Source organism: Mycteria americana, chromosome 5 (genome assembly GCF_035582795.1).
Source record: "Mycteria americana isolate JAX WOST 10 ecotype Jacksonville Zoo and Gardens chromosome 5, USCA_MyAme_1.0, whole genome shotgun sequence".
In the NCBI taxonomy this organism is placed as follows: domain Eukaryota; kingdom Metazoa; phylum Chordata; class Aves; order Ciconiiformes; family Ciconiidae; genus Mycteria; species Mycteria americana.
In genome coordinates, this window is record NC_134369.1 from 3,423,948 (window position 1) to 3,440,524 (window position 16,577).

Genomic DNA, 16,577 nt, shown 5'->3' on the forward strand with positions numbered 1-16,577 from the left:
TTTGGCATTACTTCCGGCTCTGCCGCTGTGCCCTTTTGGAGAGCCTTCGCCTGTCCCTCTGCATACAGGTGGTTTATAGATCACTTTTCATCCATCCATTCCTACATGCCATAGAAAACCACAAGGTGCTGCTACTAAATTAGACTACAATTGCCTTTTTTTTTCTTTTTTTTTTTTTTTGGGGGGGGGACACAAAGTTATTATTAACAAAAAATGAAATTAATAACATTTAGAGTAACTTTGAGTTTAAGCAGTGCACCAAAACTACAAATGGAATTATCAAGAAGTGAAAAACCACTTTCCTTTTAAAGGCAAAGTAATTCTTTAGTTTCAACAAAAATATCACCCCTGAAATAACTCCTCCAATGTAACACTGTGTCAATTTTTATTTATCTGAAAATTAATTTTGCTGACCCCCGCAATTTTCATTCTACCTAGTTCCAAGCATAAATTCTACTTGGAACTAATTCACATGCTCTGCTCTGAGTTTTGGCACGATAAACCCCTACTGTCCATAAGACACTGCAAAAGCAACTTCTTGTCTTTTAATTCTACATCAGTTTGAAAGGAGAAAGATGAAGTAAGTTGTAACAGCTGTTTTGAGATTCCCCATCCTCTAAGCATGCAAAAAACGGAAGTTTAAAGTTCTCTCAGATAATTCTACCATCTCCTTATTGCAGATAAAAAGGGTTCTCACATTTTAAAACACCTACTTTAATTTTTACAGCACTCTTTCCAACTAAAGCCTTTAAGGACATTCAGCAATTTTATAAAAAGTTAAATATAACCAAGCTTTATTTAAAGATTACTGTAACATATCCATATGCCTTTTACACACGCACATGCATGTTTTTCTTTCTGGGAGGGGTTTATGAAAATTGAGCGAGAAGTGTTTTTCTTGTTTTCTCTGAGATAGCTTTGCTGTATAATTCAGAAGGAAGTCACCACACAGTTTTGCCAGTTCGTGAAAGCTTTTTCTATTTCACTCATTTATTCTAGCTCTCATGTCAATTCCATTGTTCCATAACAGTTAAGGTTTTACAGCCTTAAAATAATAAACGTATTTTCTTTTCACATTTTACAAGTCTATTCCGCGTTGTTTTCACCTTTGAGAAGCAACAAAATACACGACTTTGAACACCTACTATCACATCAGTGACCAGAAATGTCTATGCAATTTTTTTTCTAAACAGTGAAGTTTAGCTGAACAGTGAGTCAGGATCTCCTCCTGCAGTTTCATTTTAGCTTTTTCTAGAAAGATAGATTCTCTGAAAATATAAAAGAGACTGCAAATGATCAGACAGCAATTCATATGGACAAGCTAGACAAACAGAGATGCATTACTGAACAATGTTTAAAGCATCAATGGCAGTATTTCTCCATTCCATGCATTCCACATCCTGCTGTTGATCTAGAGGACATGACGAAATATGCTTCACTACTGCTCCGGTTATTCTGGAAGTTTATCCTTCTGTCTTCCTTCTACACAAGAAATGGTTTACAAATATATTAAAATTGACATAAACAGCCCTATTGTGATGCAATCTTGTATTGGTTCCCTCGACCCCTATGTTTCTCCCCAAATATCACTAGGGTCGTAATCTCATTTTATTAACAAAGCAGCTGTTGCTGCTATATAGGACAGCGCTTCGATCTTCATGACATGGACCAGAACACACTGAAGTTGTGTAATAGGTTTTTGTTACTTTTTTTAAAAGTAAATCATAGCTCTAACTACTACTAGAAGTAGGCAATAAAGCGGTTTTCTTCTGAAAACTGGTTTTCAAAAACTGATTAACGCATGTGAACTTGAACAATTCCCAAGAAAAGGTCACATCTAACGGAATATTCTTCTACTGGAGAAAAGTCATCATTTGAATCAAGATCTACAGGGCAGCAAACAATCATTAAGATGCTTTATTGACAATATCCATTCACCGCAAAAGTATCTGCCTGCATACAATTAGATCTTAGCTTTTCAATAGTGTTTTATTGGCAGTGGAAAATGCATCAGTACTTTATTGAAAGAAAGCAATAAATAATACTGTGATAAAAATAGTTCAAAAGTAGACTGTACATATCGTTACATAATCTGAAAATACACAAAAGATTAATAGAAAAACAGAACAGTAACAATGAATTTCAGTTTACAAGCAAGTTAAAAGTGGAAAACAAAATAAGAAAAAAGACATGCTATATATATTGTTGCATAATAAATAATGCACCATCTGAACAGATTCTTGCTGGCTTTTTAATATGCCATTTACAAGTGTTGGATACATTTTCTACTCACACAGTCCAAAATGGCTACAACCATCAAAAGTAAAGTCCAGACAACTCTTTAGAACAAGTTTACAAAACACAAAAGATGACTTACATAAGAAAAGTAAGGCCTTTATTAGAAGTTGCACTGCTTTAGTTTTCAGCCCATTGTACCTTCATCTTTCACTACTCGTGTGACATGAGACTGCAGTGCTTCATGATTGGTCCATTACAACTAGTTTCACCAGCATCTTTCCACAAGTGTTTTCAATCAAAAAGATCTAGGACAAAAAACTCTGTGGCCTGTGGATTACGACCAGGAATTATTATGAAGTCTATCTTCCTCAGTTAAGGAAAAAAAAGATAAAAACAGTTCTTGGTTTATGGCTTGTTTTCAGTCACTGTGAAGATACGCTATACTAATACAGCAGAGAGTGTTATGACCAAGTCAATCACTTCTAAAACATGTTCCGTAGTGTTATAGTTCCTCCCAGCTTTTAAAACAAGTTACATTTTAAATAAAGACAAATTCCACTACTTGAGAAATCCTCTTGGTGGAAAGGTACAGTTCTGAAAAGAAGAACAATCATGTACCATACCTTCTACAACAACATATGCTTACCTGAAAAAAAGCTGGACTTGTTTTCAGATCTAAGCTAACATTTCCGAAAGACAAAATATATACTGCTTGGTGTCATGATACTTTTATAAAGGTATTAAAATCCTTTTCACCTTCAGTTTCATTATTAAAAAACAATGATAATTACAGTAACTGCATAATTTACAAAAACCCTATATTACTCATAGGGCCATATACATACAAGCATTACAGTACATTCAGTTGGAAAGACTAAAATTAGAATAAAAAAATCAGCAATGATTTGATTTGTAGACTGAATAGAAACAGAAAAAGTAAGTAACTATATAAATGAGAAGTCACATAAATATAAGAAACATTTAGATTCTAAAATATTTTCTCTATGGTACTCATGAATTTATTTGCTAATTAAAAACTCTGTAATAAAATATCTCAAAGTGTCCATTTAACAAGTATTAACAGGTTAAGGGTTCCAAATGTTCAAAATGCTGCATATCACCGGTAGAAATAGTGTGGGTAAACTGTAAAAACAACAACAAAACAAAAAAACACACAAAAAGAAAAACACAAAACAAATCCATTAGCAGTTTTTTTAAAAACGCTTCATTCTAAGTTTCTCACAAACAGCTCAGTAGTGTAGCAGCCATGCATCGAATTATTGCCATGCCATGATGTATACAATTTTATTGCCTTCTGTAATCTTCAGTTGCAATGCAAAGTCAAGCACATGAGGTCAAATATTTCTGCTCCCTAGATTTTTATCCTAGGTCATCTGGCTACAGAAAATCCTGAAACAGTAGGGAGAATCTGGGGGAGGGGAGGACTTAAAACTTCAATGCCTTGAAACTAAAAAAAATTTAAGATAGCCCCTGAGATTATAAACTGACAGATCCACATGATCTGAGTTGCTATGTACAAGAGTTTCCCTTCTCAACATTTCATACATAAGAACTTTTTAGAACTAAACTTGTATATGCAAAAAGGTTCAGAATTTGAAGAAAAGGCAGCCAATACATGAGTTGGTAGGGATGTTACTGGTGAGAAGAAAGGAAGGAAGCTGTAAGCAGAAGAGACAGGCAATTTATAGCCCATGGAAGATACAAGCTAGTGACAGAAAGCTTCACTGGATTTTTATTTTTTTAAAAATCCAATATAGTAAAAAAAAAAAAAAAAAAAATTTAGTTTCCAGACTTGTTTGTAAAACAAGAGAAATACTGTTCCGTGAGAAAATACAGCAGAGACTGCTGAAGAAAAATCCACTCCAAATCCTGGAGTAAGACAGGACTACACATCTTTCATAAGCCAGAATACATGTATTTTGTGTTAAACACCCTTGTGTTATCAAGCTGCCTTTTACTGTCAGCACTGCTCACAGCTACCCAAATTTAGGCTGCATGTAGCTAAATCCAACCAGACAGCCTAAGCAATCACAGTGGCATGAAGTATCCAAGAACTGGAAAATGGCGCAGTTACCCCTATAACAATTCAATATTGAAGTATACTGTAGCAGGGTAACTTTGACCAAGCAAAGACTCTGAAAGATCAATAATGTGAACTGCAGTGTCACATGCTAAATTATTTTCTTTCCTTTATATGCCTAATTTAGTTCCCTTCCCTCCTCCCCACTTTCACTAGCTGTTTCATCCAGCCTTTGGTTTCAACACTTTCTACACAGCTATTTAGAACGGGTCCTTTTTGAGGCTGTTTTAAAAAAACCTCAGAAAGAATACAGTATTTACAAAAGTAAATATTTAAACACTCATAGTCTTCATTGTAGGAAATAAGCTCCAGATTTTCAATATAACAATCTACCCTGAAAACTTGAAATGGTTTTGTAAGTGTGTAAATTCACTGTACTAAAATACCTGACACTTTATTTCATAAATAGCTACTTTATACCTATCATAAATACCTATCAACTTTACTCACCAGGAGAAGGCTTTAACAGGAGTAGGTCCTTACTGTAGCAGAATCCAATCTTTGTGTTCCTGATACATTGCCTATTTCAAGAAGCATGGGAAGACATGCAGAACACAGCATGCATGTTAGTTTTCAAAAAAAACACCTCACAGCAATTTGATTACAGCTACTGTACTCACCCAAGTCTAAGGTTACAAGTTAGAAAGGCAGAATTTATTTTACAGTTCATATATTAACCACCTCTAGTTTCAGTGTCTAACAAAAAGAATTCTAAAAAACTCTGCGTGCCAACTAGCACACAGCAATTGGCAAAGGTAATTTTATAAGTAATTTATTCTCTATTTTATATAGCTTATATATTTTTGTTTTCTGGGGTTTTTCAATATCATAAAAAGAAAGGGGTTTTACATGGTAAAGACTTCACTTATTTTAATTTACAGAATTTTCCACATGAATTCTGGAAAATATTTTGTGCTAGTGACAATATTTAAAATTTAAAACACCTCAGAGTTTAGAGAGTAACATCAGATGCAAAGGTTGCTTCTTAGAGCTACACTCATAAATACAGTTTTCAGAACCTGAGACAACTCTGACAGGTTATGCTGAAGTTCTCATCCTGTCTGTCCCAGTTCAATACATTTTCCATTTATTTTTACTTGTGTTTTGTAAAACAAACTCAAGTAAAAGTTTATCCTCATGGTGCTAAAGAGACTGTTTTTAAACAGACAAGATACCTCATGTGGCGGGTGATCAACTTCCACTTCCAACTGGGTTTTTTTGTGTTTGTTTGGGTTTTTTAATACAGATCTGTGTGTGTGCGCGCATGTGCACATATACATATAGCTCATTAAGTACACAGCAATGAATGAAGTAGTGATTTCAAGTATGATCAATACTTAAGTGACCACTGCAGGGGGGGTAATGCACCTTTTACTCAAGAGTTTACTCACATCATTTTTGAATGCATTTTACTGCATTTCAGAAGTGGGACTTACATTGGTGTAATTGCTGCTAATTAGAAATTACGCATCACGTGATTAAAAGACTTTAACATGTAATTTTATTTTCCTAGTTTAAAATAAATTTATTTCTAACTATAATTCTCATTTTGTTATTCCAATGAAGTAAAAAGAAACTCCACATCTATTACAGATCCCTGAAATTATAAAGCACCCTATGGTTAAACACAGTGTTATATACACAACCATGCACAAGGCAGATGCTTTTATGCAGCAAAAAGGTAATTTGAACTTAATTCCCCTGTAACCTCAAGCAAAAAAGTGCATCATGCTTAAAATAATACAAAATCAATACCATCAATCTGCATCTTCTTTGGCTGCATAGAGGGTGAAGACATTGAGGTTGTAACTCTGAAATTTGCAGGAAGAGTCTCTGCTGATCCAGCAGCTAAACCTCTTATGTCCTTTGGTCTAAACTTCTTTCTCCATGAAGGTGCTCTCCTAAAGCTCTTATCATCATCCTGTTATATTGATAAACATTATTAGCAATTCATAACATGTAGGATTGTTACCGACATTAAAAGGATTGCTGACAATCTTAAGTAAATGTATCACCACTGAATCAGTTAATTTTCAGAACGGTTCAGGTGCAACAGCAGCAGAGGTCTTCATTCGCAACAATCTGTGTTCATTTGCTAGACTGTAGGCTCTTCAGCTCAGTAACTATGGAAATTCATGTGCTCGGCACATTTAGGAAAATGTTTTGTACTTCGAATGTTTATACTTCATGATTTGCAGTAATTCATAAGTGTCACATCACTCATTCTTAGGGGAGATGAGGAGTGGAGGAGATCATAAAAGCTGCTTTGGGAACAATGACATAGAGGCTTAATTTGAACAATTGCTTTTAACCTTTAATTCTGTCTTACAGGAATGATGATACAGCTGTCGTGCTTTCTCATGCTACAGATTACAGGAAGTGATAGTGAGGAAAAAAGTAAGTGTAGTAAACACTATATTGCTGTGCGGTGTTTTACTTAAGCACTTGGGTAAACTTAACTTGTAATTACCCAGGTGCATTTTCCTCCCATTAATACATCTGCATCTTTGAAGTAATATTCCACTCAGAAATATAATATTGCACTTACTAAACACAATAGTTTAAGTCCCACTTCCAAAAATGTCTTTTGCAGTGAAGGTATTATGTCAATGCAAATATACCTCTTGTGCATCTCCATTTGCCAACTTCACCTTTAGAAACAGTTCAATCACTTAAATGCCATTTTACTTCAAATTTATCCCATTTTAGAATTAGGAAACAAGTGTCTGCATTATTTGAAGAGATCTTCATGATCAAACTGCCCTGTGCTGCTAGAACAGAGCAAACATCCATTCCCTCAAAGCCCCTTCTCTTGCAGTTTGAGATCACTAAGGAAAAATACCTTAGAAAACTATCAAGCTGCTTTCTGATGATGTTATTAAAACCTTAGTAGAGATGCATACTGAGAACAGAGCTGTCAGGATGTGCCACAAAGGGGCTGCAACAAGTCCATTAGGCAAAAGATGAACACAAAACCAGTCAAGGTCTGTCATAGCAGCCTCCTTCCTCAACACACTGGTGTATGCTTCACCTCACTGATGCAAAAGCAGTTTAAGCCAGCACTTTCACCCTTCCCCTGTCCTCCTCCTCATACTAGCACAGATGTTTGAGATATCATGGACTGGTTCCCTGACCTGGTTAACCACGTTAGGGTTTTGACGCTTTAGTCTTAACCTGACCCACTTTTGCCTCCATGTGCTACCACATGAACTCCCGTTAGCACCAAAGAAGGGGTAGCACAGAGTTAGGACTCCCTTGGGGAAGTAACACCAGCTTGAAACTGTTCACTAAGTTACAGCATAGAGCAATTAAAAGGTTAAAGATGTAACACTCTCTCCTTTCTGCTGTGGGTTCACAGGGTCTACAAAAAAGTCTCACACCTAGTTTGTTAGAGTTTTATAGTCATTACATTTGAATAGAGTTTATACACCATAAGATCACAGGCTGCCCGATAGAAATTACTTTGATGTGCAAACATACATGGTGGTCATCTATACCAGTATTAACAGATATTAACACCACAAGCTTTCTTGAAAAACACTCAAAATTATTTGAAATATTGCTCATTAGGACAACAGTTTGAAATGTGCTGTACAGTGCCTTCCTCGGTTATAGCTTGTTCATTTGCAATACTGGTCACTAATTTTCCCACATTTTAGACAGAAGATTCAGCCCAAAGTGTTGCTATTAGACATTAACCATGCAAGCTACAAAAACCAAACTTGCAAATCATCTCAATACTTTCATATTCAAAGTTATCTTACCCAAATACACAAAACCTGCCATATTCAGAAACTCTTGAGGACAAAGAATGTCAAGTTAAGATTTCTGTCACTATTCTGTCAATAGCTTAAAGAGGTTCAAGCTAAATCCTTTCACTTAGCAGTCCTGATAAAGTTCCCAGGATCATAAAATGGGTCAACAGCTCAAGTAACTTACTTCATCAAGTCTTCTGTCAGTGCCCATAGCAAGAAGGTTATTAAATTCCTTCTCCAGAACAGCACGAGCCTAAAGTTTATAGTACGAAAGAAATGGAAATTAATTCCAAAAGATTAGTAATTAGTAACCTATAGTAATTTTTAAAACTTAATATAGCCCAAATTGTTTAATACCTTCCTATCAGATTAATAAACATAAATTGTGACTTTTCAAGTACTAAGTAAGTTGTAACTTATAAAAATCTAAGGAGAACTTAACAGCTCACCCTTCCCCCCTTCATTGTGATATGAAAGTTCATGATTTCTGGCTCAAATTTAAATTATTTCAGAATAAAAACTAGCAAACAACAAAACCGATGAGTTTTTAGACTAATGTTGTGAAGGTGGGCTATGAGGAAAATATTCAAACAGTATCTTTTGTTCAAGCAAATTTATCAACCAGAATTGTTATTAACAATTAGAAAACAGTAAGGAAAGCATAGTTTTATGTTTTTCTCTTACAGAATAATGGACAACCTTCCATTTCTAAAGTTTCTAGAGCTGGAAATAGAAAGACATGCACTTACCTGAGGGAAAAATCAGTCAGTTCCATTTTTAACCTTCCTAGGGGGGAGAAAAATGCTATCGGCCATGAAGTAGCTACTTCTTGCTTACCTGTGTGTTTTGAGTGGGTATTTGTAATAAGAGAGCTAATGCATTGTAATCAAATGATTCATCTAAGGCCACAAGTGCACCATGAACTCCGCTCTCGACAAGGTTATTTGCGTATTCTTTAAGACCAATGGACACTACCCAATGGATCATTCTTTCATTGCTCCAGACAAGGACATCTATGGAGAAAAAAAGGTGCCTGATTTGTAACAATATAAAACTTGTCTGAACAAAAAACCCACAGTCCTTTCTTGATCTATATGCTCGTGTCGGGATTGATTTTCACGTATACACAAGTCATCATAAATGCTGTTAAGTAGTAGCCCTCAAGGAACTGTGTTATTTAACATTTAGGTTGCAACCCAATCTGCCCCTGCCTTTTTGGTGTGCGTGAAACGCTCCGAATTGGCAACAAAACTTCATGCTTAGACTCCAACGCTCGGCGTTGGATCCTTTCCATACCGCAGTTTTCCTTGCACCCAGAAGGAACAGTCCTCGCTCAATCTCCTCTCTCTGCCTACAGAGGGAGGCTACAGTCGCAGTTACGAGACAAATTCAGCTGGGAATAGCACTCATGCAGATGGGGAAGATAGGATCTTCTATTTTACACAGCCACTTAGGGGCTTGAACCTCATCCAAGACAGATGAAGTATTTTGGAAAAAAAGTTTTACTACTCAAAAGAAAATCTTACAGCAATTTTGCATGCACTTCCTACTGAATTTGAACAGAAAGCTTTATTTATTATTGTTTAAAGCTTTATTATTTATTAGTTTTATAATCTTATCCACCTTTAAGTTCTGCAGGTGTTCAATTTAGTAATGCAGACTTACCTTCAGCTTGTGTACGCATACTACCCCACTTTTCCACAATCATAAATTTAAAGTGGAAAGAAAACATATTTGAAGTTTGCTGGAAGGCATTTCATACTCTAACAGTTCAACAATCAATATACTTTCATCTTAGAACTTCTTCAAGGAAAAACATTATAAAACAGCATTTACATGCTCAACCCAAACATCAAAACAAAAACTATGTTCTTATAAGTAGATTTTTTTTTTTTTATACTACTCAGGAATGTCTATACCAGTCGAACAGTTATGACGATCCACAGCATGTTTCTGGCCTATGCCAACTAGCATTCTTCCCAAACAATTCCCAGGAGGCGTTCAAGAGTTATATGTTCCAAGGAGCAATTCCCTACAGGCAGTAGATACAGCTATATCATTTAGGAGGCTAAAAAAGGCTTACCAGCCACAACACAGGCTTGTTTCATGCCAGTTAGTTGCGATTCCTGGGAATGTTCTCAGGCACAACCAGCAGAATAACCACCAAAAGGTATCAACACTTTAAAAGGAAAGGGGAAGAGCAGGCACAGAGCCTCCTAAGCAAATTGTGTACAAGGTAACCCTAACTTTTAGCCTAAGATGTCTGACAAGACTTCTGATATTAGGCAGAGGACAAAATTTCTATGGGAAGTCTTGGAAAATACTGTAAATTCTAAACCCTGCTTTTTCTTCTTTTTCTCCTGTCTTGTTCAATAATCACCAGGAATCTGGAAGATATAAACACCTAAGGCACCTGGATATTTTTTCATAAAGTGCTGGGTAATAAAAATTACCAGCCACAAGCAACAATAGAATCATGTAGATGCAAAGTTATTATGTCAGAACAGCGAAAAAAAACCCAAAACAAACAAAAAAACCGAGCAAACAAACCAAAAAACTTTTCCAAAACCTTCATCCTCCTAAAGCATTTAGTTTTGTTCCAAACTTCAGAGCAGTAAGTTTCAAAAATGTCTGCATTTGGAGCACGTCTCTGCACAAGTGTACAATTTAATGACGTGTTTCATGATTCACTGTTCAGGGCCTGCATTCAGACACATCTCCTGTATTTAACACTTGATAGTTTATAAAGAATTCCTCCCTCTAATGCGCCCCCCCCCCCCCCTTTTTTTTTTTTTTTAAGAATTTTTTGAGGCAGATCAGTGAAAACATGTTAGAATCAGACTGAGGTCAAGACGATGCACTAACCTTTAATTTCATTCTGGCTTTCTTCTCTTTTTCTTTCAAGTTCTTTTCGATCATAATTCAGTCTTCGTAGGCACATAATTCCACACTGAAAACTGTTTCTGTTTAGAAAACAAACAAACAAAAACAAATTTAGGGAAAAAAAAAAAACCAAAACATTTCGAGGTAAAAATGGTAAAACATTGAGGTAAAACATTTCGAGGAAACATTTACTGTAAGTTAGGTCTCCAACTTAAACCTATTTACCTGTGAAAGCTGTCCACCATTTTAAGTTGCCCACGCAGATCTTTTTTAGTTAAATGATCCAGCATTCGAGCATCGACAAGACATTCCATGAAATAGCTGCGATACTGAGGGAGCCCCAGACTAGGGAGCCATTCATTGCCAATCCACTCATGGTTCATATCACCATATGCTAACGTCTGTTTTTAAAAGATTAAGGAATAAACTTATTAAAATGAGAAATAAAAGAGAAAAGCTTTTTTAGACAACATATTTTAAAGAAAAAAGTAAAACAATGCTAAACTGATTCTTAGCCTGTAATGATAAGCAAATAAAAATACTGAATACTACATGTATGTTTTCTGAAGAAGTCAACCTCATGAAGCAAGTTTAGATATTCAGATCAGCAAGTAAAACTGCCTTATTTCATGTTGAAGACTATGAAAAAATATGCAAAAACTAATAAAAGACTAGTCTATACTGTTTTGATAACAAGAGCCATAGAATTTCATTTTGTTAAGATGCTAAAAATACTGTATCTCTTGAAAACTGGGGGGGGGGGAATGATTCTTATTTTTCACATGACCATATAAATACAAGATATCTAAGAAATAACTGGGGGGGGGGGGGGGGGGGGAAGTAATACACTTAACTGTTTTCAGAAACTGATCGTAATCAAGTAAGCAAAAAATGGTAAAACCCCACTACTGAAGAACAAGCAATTCTAAGTACTAGTCCTTACCCTAAAAACCCAAACAAGAAAAACCACCCCAAAACACCCAAAACACACACACACCCCACCCAAAAAACAACCCCAACAAAAACACCAAAAAAACCCCCCACCCCAAAACTTCCTTCACTGCAGTTTTGACCTGCAAATCATCAGGCATTTTTTGCAGAAAACTTTTTAAAAGAAGAGAGTTTGTAACTATGCATCTAATCATTCCTAGAGCAACGAAAAACAGCAGCTCTTTTTTTCAAAAGCCAAGGGTAGTAATTCATTTTTACTGTGTAATTACAAAGTCAAAAGCTTTATTTCTCCTCCAGAGGAAGAATATTCTACAAAGGAGCAAGGCCACGTAGAAAGGCATTTCTTCAAGCCATCGCTAGGTAGCAGGCTGAAAGAGCATGTTACTCTTGGAACAGGGAGGCAAGCTATGATTGCTACCGTTGACAATCTGCAAAGGAGCATCTGAGACGTAGTTAATGGGACTTAAACAGGTTTAAGCTGGAGGGCAGCCAAGCAAGAAGAGACTACACCGTCCAAAGATATGGGCCACAGACAAATCCCGAGTTTTGTTTATATCCCTGTATAAAATACTTGACTATCTCAATGCCTGAAAATACAATTAGGATTTGTCACCACTTTACAGGAAAACAATTCATCAAGGAGGATTACAGAATTAGTGCACAGAAATCTACTTAACTATCTAGGCTCAGTATGTCTTGTAGCACACCTGTGACAGCAGCCAAGTCGAACAGGGACTTTCCGCACACAGCAGATATTCTTGTTGGACTTCTGGCTTCCCAAAGAGCCATCCCTCCCAAAACACTCCCATTTTATGTCAGGAAATTACTTTAAAATTTGATCTAGTATGTTCAACACATAGAATACAACAATGCTTCTTAAGAAAGAGTAACTTCATTTTGGCAATTCATAAGCTAGAGGACAAGTATTTCAGAAAGCTAATGATAACAAAGACTTCTGAATATTCTTCTCCTAACAGCCTTATTATTAAAAATCCTTATGCATAACTTTTTTTGTAATGTACTATGTGGTGTAACAAAGTATTTTACAAATTTTCAGTGATGAACCACCAAATCTTGGAAGTTCTAAAAAACATTAAAATATTTAAATCACTTAAATATAAAAGTGTATCTTCCAAGTATGCATTATACAGAGATAAGCCTGTAGTTTCTCCCTCTCCCAATCCCCAAGCCACACCAAGAGTCACTAAAAGAAATTGCTATAAAGGAAAAACAGATTCTTTCATCCTCTAATTATTGTGACACTTTACATATAGTCTATAATACATAAAGTTTCCAACCTGAGCCCAGCTGCCCTCCTCATCTTCCTGTTACGTGGTTAGAAAAGCAAAAGAACACATATGTATTAGTATTTAAGTTTAGTAAGGAGATCAAAGTTAAAGATGCACTGCAAGACTAAGTCTACTGCATACCAAAAAAATCTACATAAAGCAAGCATCATGCATTGTTAAAAAAAAATATACAAGGCACTCATTTTTGTATGAGACGTTGCAAAAACCCATCTACTGATTTTTTCTGGAGAGAAGAAATTTCTGCACAAATAATTCAATTTCTTTACTAGTTAATCAAATCAGAACTCCATTTTACAGATTAGAAAGAGTTTTGTTTACTATCTTATCAATGTCGATTTTCTTCCCCCTTCTGGAAGAAAACATGAAGGTGCAGGTTACAAGGTTAATCATTAGAAGAAGCAATGATCCAGAATTTTAATGCATTAATTTGGGGAAGGAAGAAAAAGAGGAAAAAAAAAAAAAGACCAAAAGGCATTTGATTCAAATGTTCAAAAAGTGGGAAAAGCACTCTAAGGAACAGAAGTGGCAACACTGTAAACTAACCGTTTGTTGTGTGGCTGTAAGATTTTCCATTTCTTCATGTGTTACCCAGACATTTCCCGTGGTCTAATATGACCCCACAGAGAACCAATCCCATCCAGTGAAAGGAAAGCAGTAACAAAGAGGAGAGGTTGCAGAACATGTAAGCAATCGGTACATGTAAGGAGCAGGCATGGGCAAAAGCAATGGTTTCTACAGTCTTAAGTATAGGTATATCTATTGAAAGTAATAGCATGGAATAAAAGCCTATTAACATGGATCACTTTTCTTCAAAGATGTTAACAAAATTGAATGTGATAAATAGCTTACACTGATGTAATTAATGGGCAAACACTTGACTCCACTCTAATCCGAAAAATGCATTTGTAGTCTAGTATGTAATCCCAGGAATCTTGGAAATAACTTCAGACTGCAGGGCAGACAGACTTATGAGAGGGAATTCACACTAACTTTAAGTGTCTAAATTTACTACAGTATAGAGAAACAGGTGGACTCCTAGTTTATGTAGGCTGAATCATTATTTGGAGTGAATGGCCTTATACATGGATTAAAAGAGCCTCCAACTATTTTACAAATTTCCGTATGCACAGGTATACTTCATCTGTATTATAAATTCTTCTGAGGCCAAAAGATGAGGCAAATAACTCTAAATATTTCTGGATTATATACTTACACTGGTATAAATTTCTCTTTCCCTTAAGAAAGAAGATGTAGTTATTCCTTCATTTAATTTCCATGAAAGGAAGAAACATCCTATATTTAAATAATGTGTTTCTGTACAATTTAATGTTTCCAGAAATTCTTATTTGAAGCTCAAATCCTTTCAGTTACATGTTTACAGTACAATTTTTGGAAATTCTAATGGTTCTAAACGATGTTTAGTGCTGGATCACTTTCCTTACCGTCCTTGAGGTGGGAGGGGCAGATGGACTTGTTAGTGACATGATTTCTTGAATGGCCAGCCTCAGCTTCAGTCTGTGCAGAGGATTACTAATTCCAATTTCACGCTGTATTTCTGTATCAGACAAGGCTGACATGATAGCACCGCTTTTCACATTTGCTCGGCAAGCAGCCACATACCAGGCTGGCATCCCAACCCACAGCTGAAACACAAAAAAAGGAAGTAAGCAGGATCTGGAAAACATTCCTGGCTCCAAAACCTGAAATTCTTTAGAAGCCTGTACATTGAGGACTTTTTTAAACTTATTTATTTTGGAGGGACCACTTACCTCCAGCCACACAACCACAGTAGGCCCATCCCACTGTGCAAAAGGTAACCCTTGTCTTCTGGCTTCCTCAAGCAACTCATGCCTACAGTTACAGAAATAGTTATTAATAACGAGGAGAAACTAGTTACAACTAGATGTTACTATTTAAACATTGCATTCAATTTACTATCTTCTTTCCAACAGTTAGCTTTCTTCCTTTCTCAGCCTGGTACGATGTACCCACTAAAGGCAGCCACAGCACAGGTACAAGGGCTACACAGTGACATAAACTGAACTGGATCGGAAATTTCAGAATGGCAGAGATGCCGGATCTTGCCTTTCGGAAATTTGAGTCTGAAACTGGTACTGACACTCTAACCAACACTGCCAACACAAAGTGGAGATGTCAGACTTATTTGTCAGTCAGATTCTCAATTGCTGCAGTTTTCTGTTCAGCAAATTAGACTGAACCAAAATAGGCATTCTTCCTCAACATGCACATGTGAAACCTGTGGAAATGTATGAGTACATCAGACACCCATGCCATCAAAACAGTACTGTCCATCGGGCTGTCGAGGCTGGAAACTGGGACAGTAACCATTTAATTGGTGAATTTCAGTCGGCAACAGCGAGCCTGTCAAAGTTTCAGGCACAGCCTCAGACAACCATTATATTCCAAGCGCCATGCTTTGGCAATTATATTCTGAAAGGCTGTGTACTGAAACTCAGCTTTCATCTCCTATGATGACACCATTGCCTTTGTTATTCTGAAACAGAAGAGACTGAAGTTTAATATTGACAATTCAGCTTACAGGAACAATGGAAGCTCACAAGATCCCTATAAATAGCTGCCAAAAATGTTTGATAAACCAAGAGACAAAAACTAGTGTTGCGGGTATTAGCATGCAACGTTGCTTGGATACGTCTGTCTAAAAAAAATGGGTTAAGTCTGAAAAAAGCATATTTAAGCTGCCTTTGAAAACTAGTTCTATATGGTTAAGTCTGCACTCACTCTCCTCAGAAGTTTAGAAAAAACAGCTTCACCTAATTGGACAGTTTTTCTTGTTCTATGCTTTTTATTCATGCCTGCAAGTGTAGAATTAAGAAGATAAGCAGCAATACTACAGATTCAGGATCCTACGTTATGTATTTATAATTTTCTCACAATTTAAAACTAACAAAATCTCCTCGCCTTCTGAACTGTATCGTTAAATACATCTACGATGATAAAATATTTAAAAGCTACAGATATTAAAAAACTACCACACAAGACATCTTGAAAAGGGGTTACTGGCAGACTGGTAGCCTGCTTTGCTAGTAGTACAAAAGAGATATGCAGTATTCCGCTTTTAGACATGCCAGCATACCTAGGATCCCCATGTTATATTGGTAGATAACTAAATATAAAAAATAATCAATGAAGTAATAAATACACTAGCAACTGTTTTATCGATAGATAGTACTTCTCCACCTGCCTGTCAATAGATTCCTATTACTCTAGAAGGACCTCCCAATACTTTATCCTAATTAAATGTGCTGCCTAGGAATGAAAAAAGGGGAGGAAGGAAGGAACTGCCAGATAACTGGTAAC

At 36.1% G+C, this 16,577-nt stretch overlaps 1 protein-coding gene across 4 annotated transcripts in view; it reads right to left on the reverse strand.

Moving 5' to 3' along the window:
• Window positions 1–859: 859 nt before the first annotated feature.
• The window catches only part of PPFIA1 (PPFI scaffold protein A1), a 61,570-nt gene continuing 45,852 nt past the window's right edge, over window positions 860–16,577 (reverse strand). Inside the window, exons 20-29 of one of the 4 annotated variants that reach the window (XM_075501974.1) lie at window positions 15,008–15,089; window positions 14,681–14,881; window positions 13,782–13,844; window positions 11,203–11,378; window positions 10,960–11,057; window positions 8,932–9,107; window positions 8,279–8,347; window positions 6,095–6,260; window positions 4,790–4,860; window positions 866–3,381 (exon numbers count right to left, since the gene is read on the reverse strand). In XM_075501974.1, the coding sequence (XP_075358089.1) occupies window positions 4,802–4,860; window positions 6,095–6,260; window positions 8,279–8,347; window positions 8,932–9,107; window positions 10,960–11,057; window positions 11,203–11,378; window positions 13,782–13,844; window positions 14,681–14,881; window positions 15,008–15,089 (1,090 nt within the window). In that variant the 3' untranslated portion in view covers window positions 866–3,381; window positions 4,790–4,801. Of the gene's footprint in view, window positions 3,382–4,789; window positions 4,861–6,094; window positions 6,261–8,278; window positions 8,348–8,931; window positions 9,108–10,959; window positions 11,058–11,202; window positions 11,379–13,781; window positions 13,845–14,680; window positions 14,882–15,007; window positions 15,090–16,577 lie in introns of all 4 variants that reach the window. The other 3 variants (XM_075501975.1, XM_075501976.1, XM_075501977.1) reach the window with 3 other exon arrangements.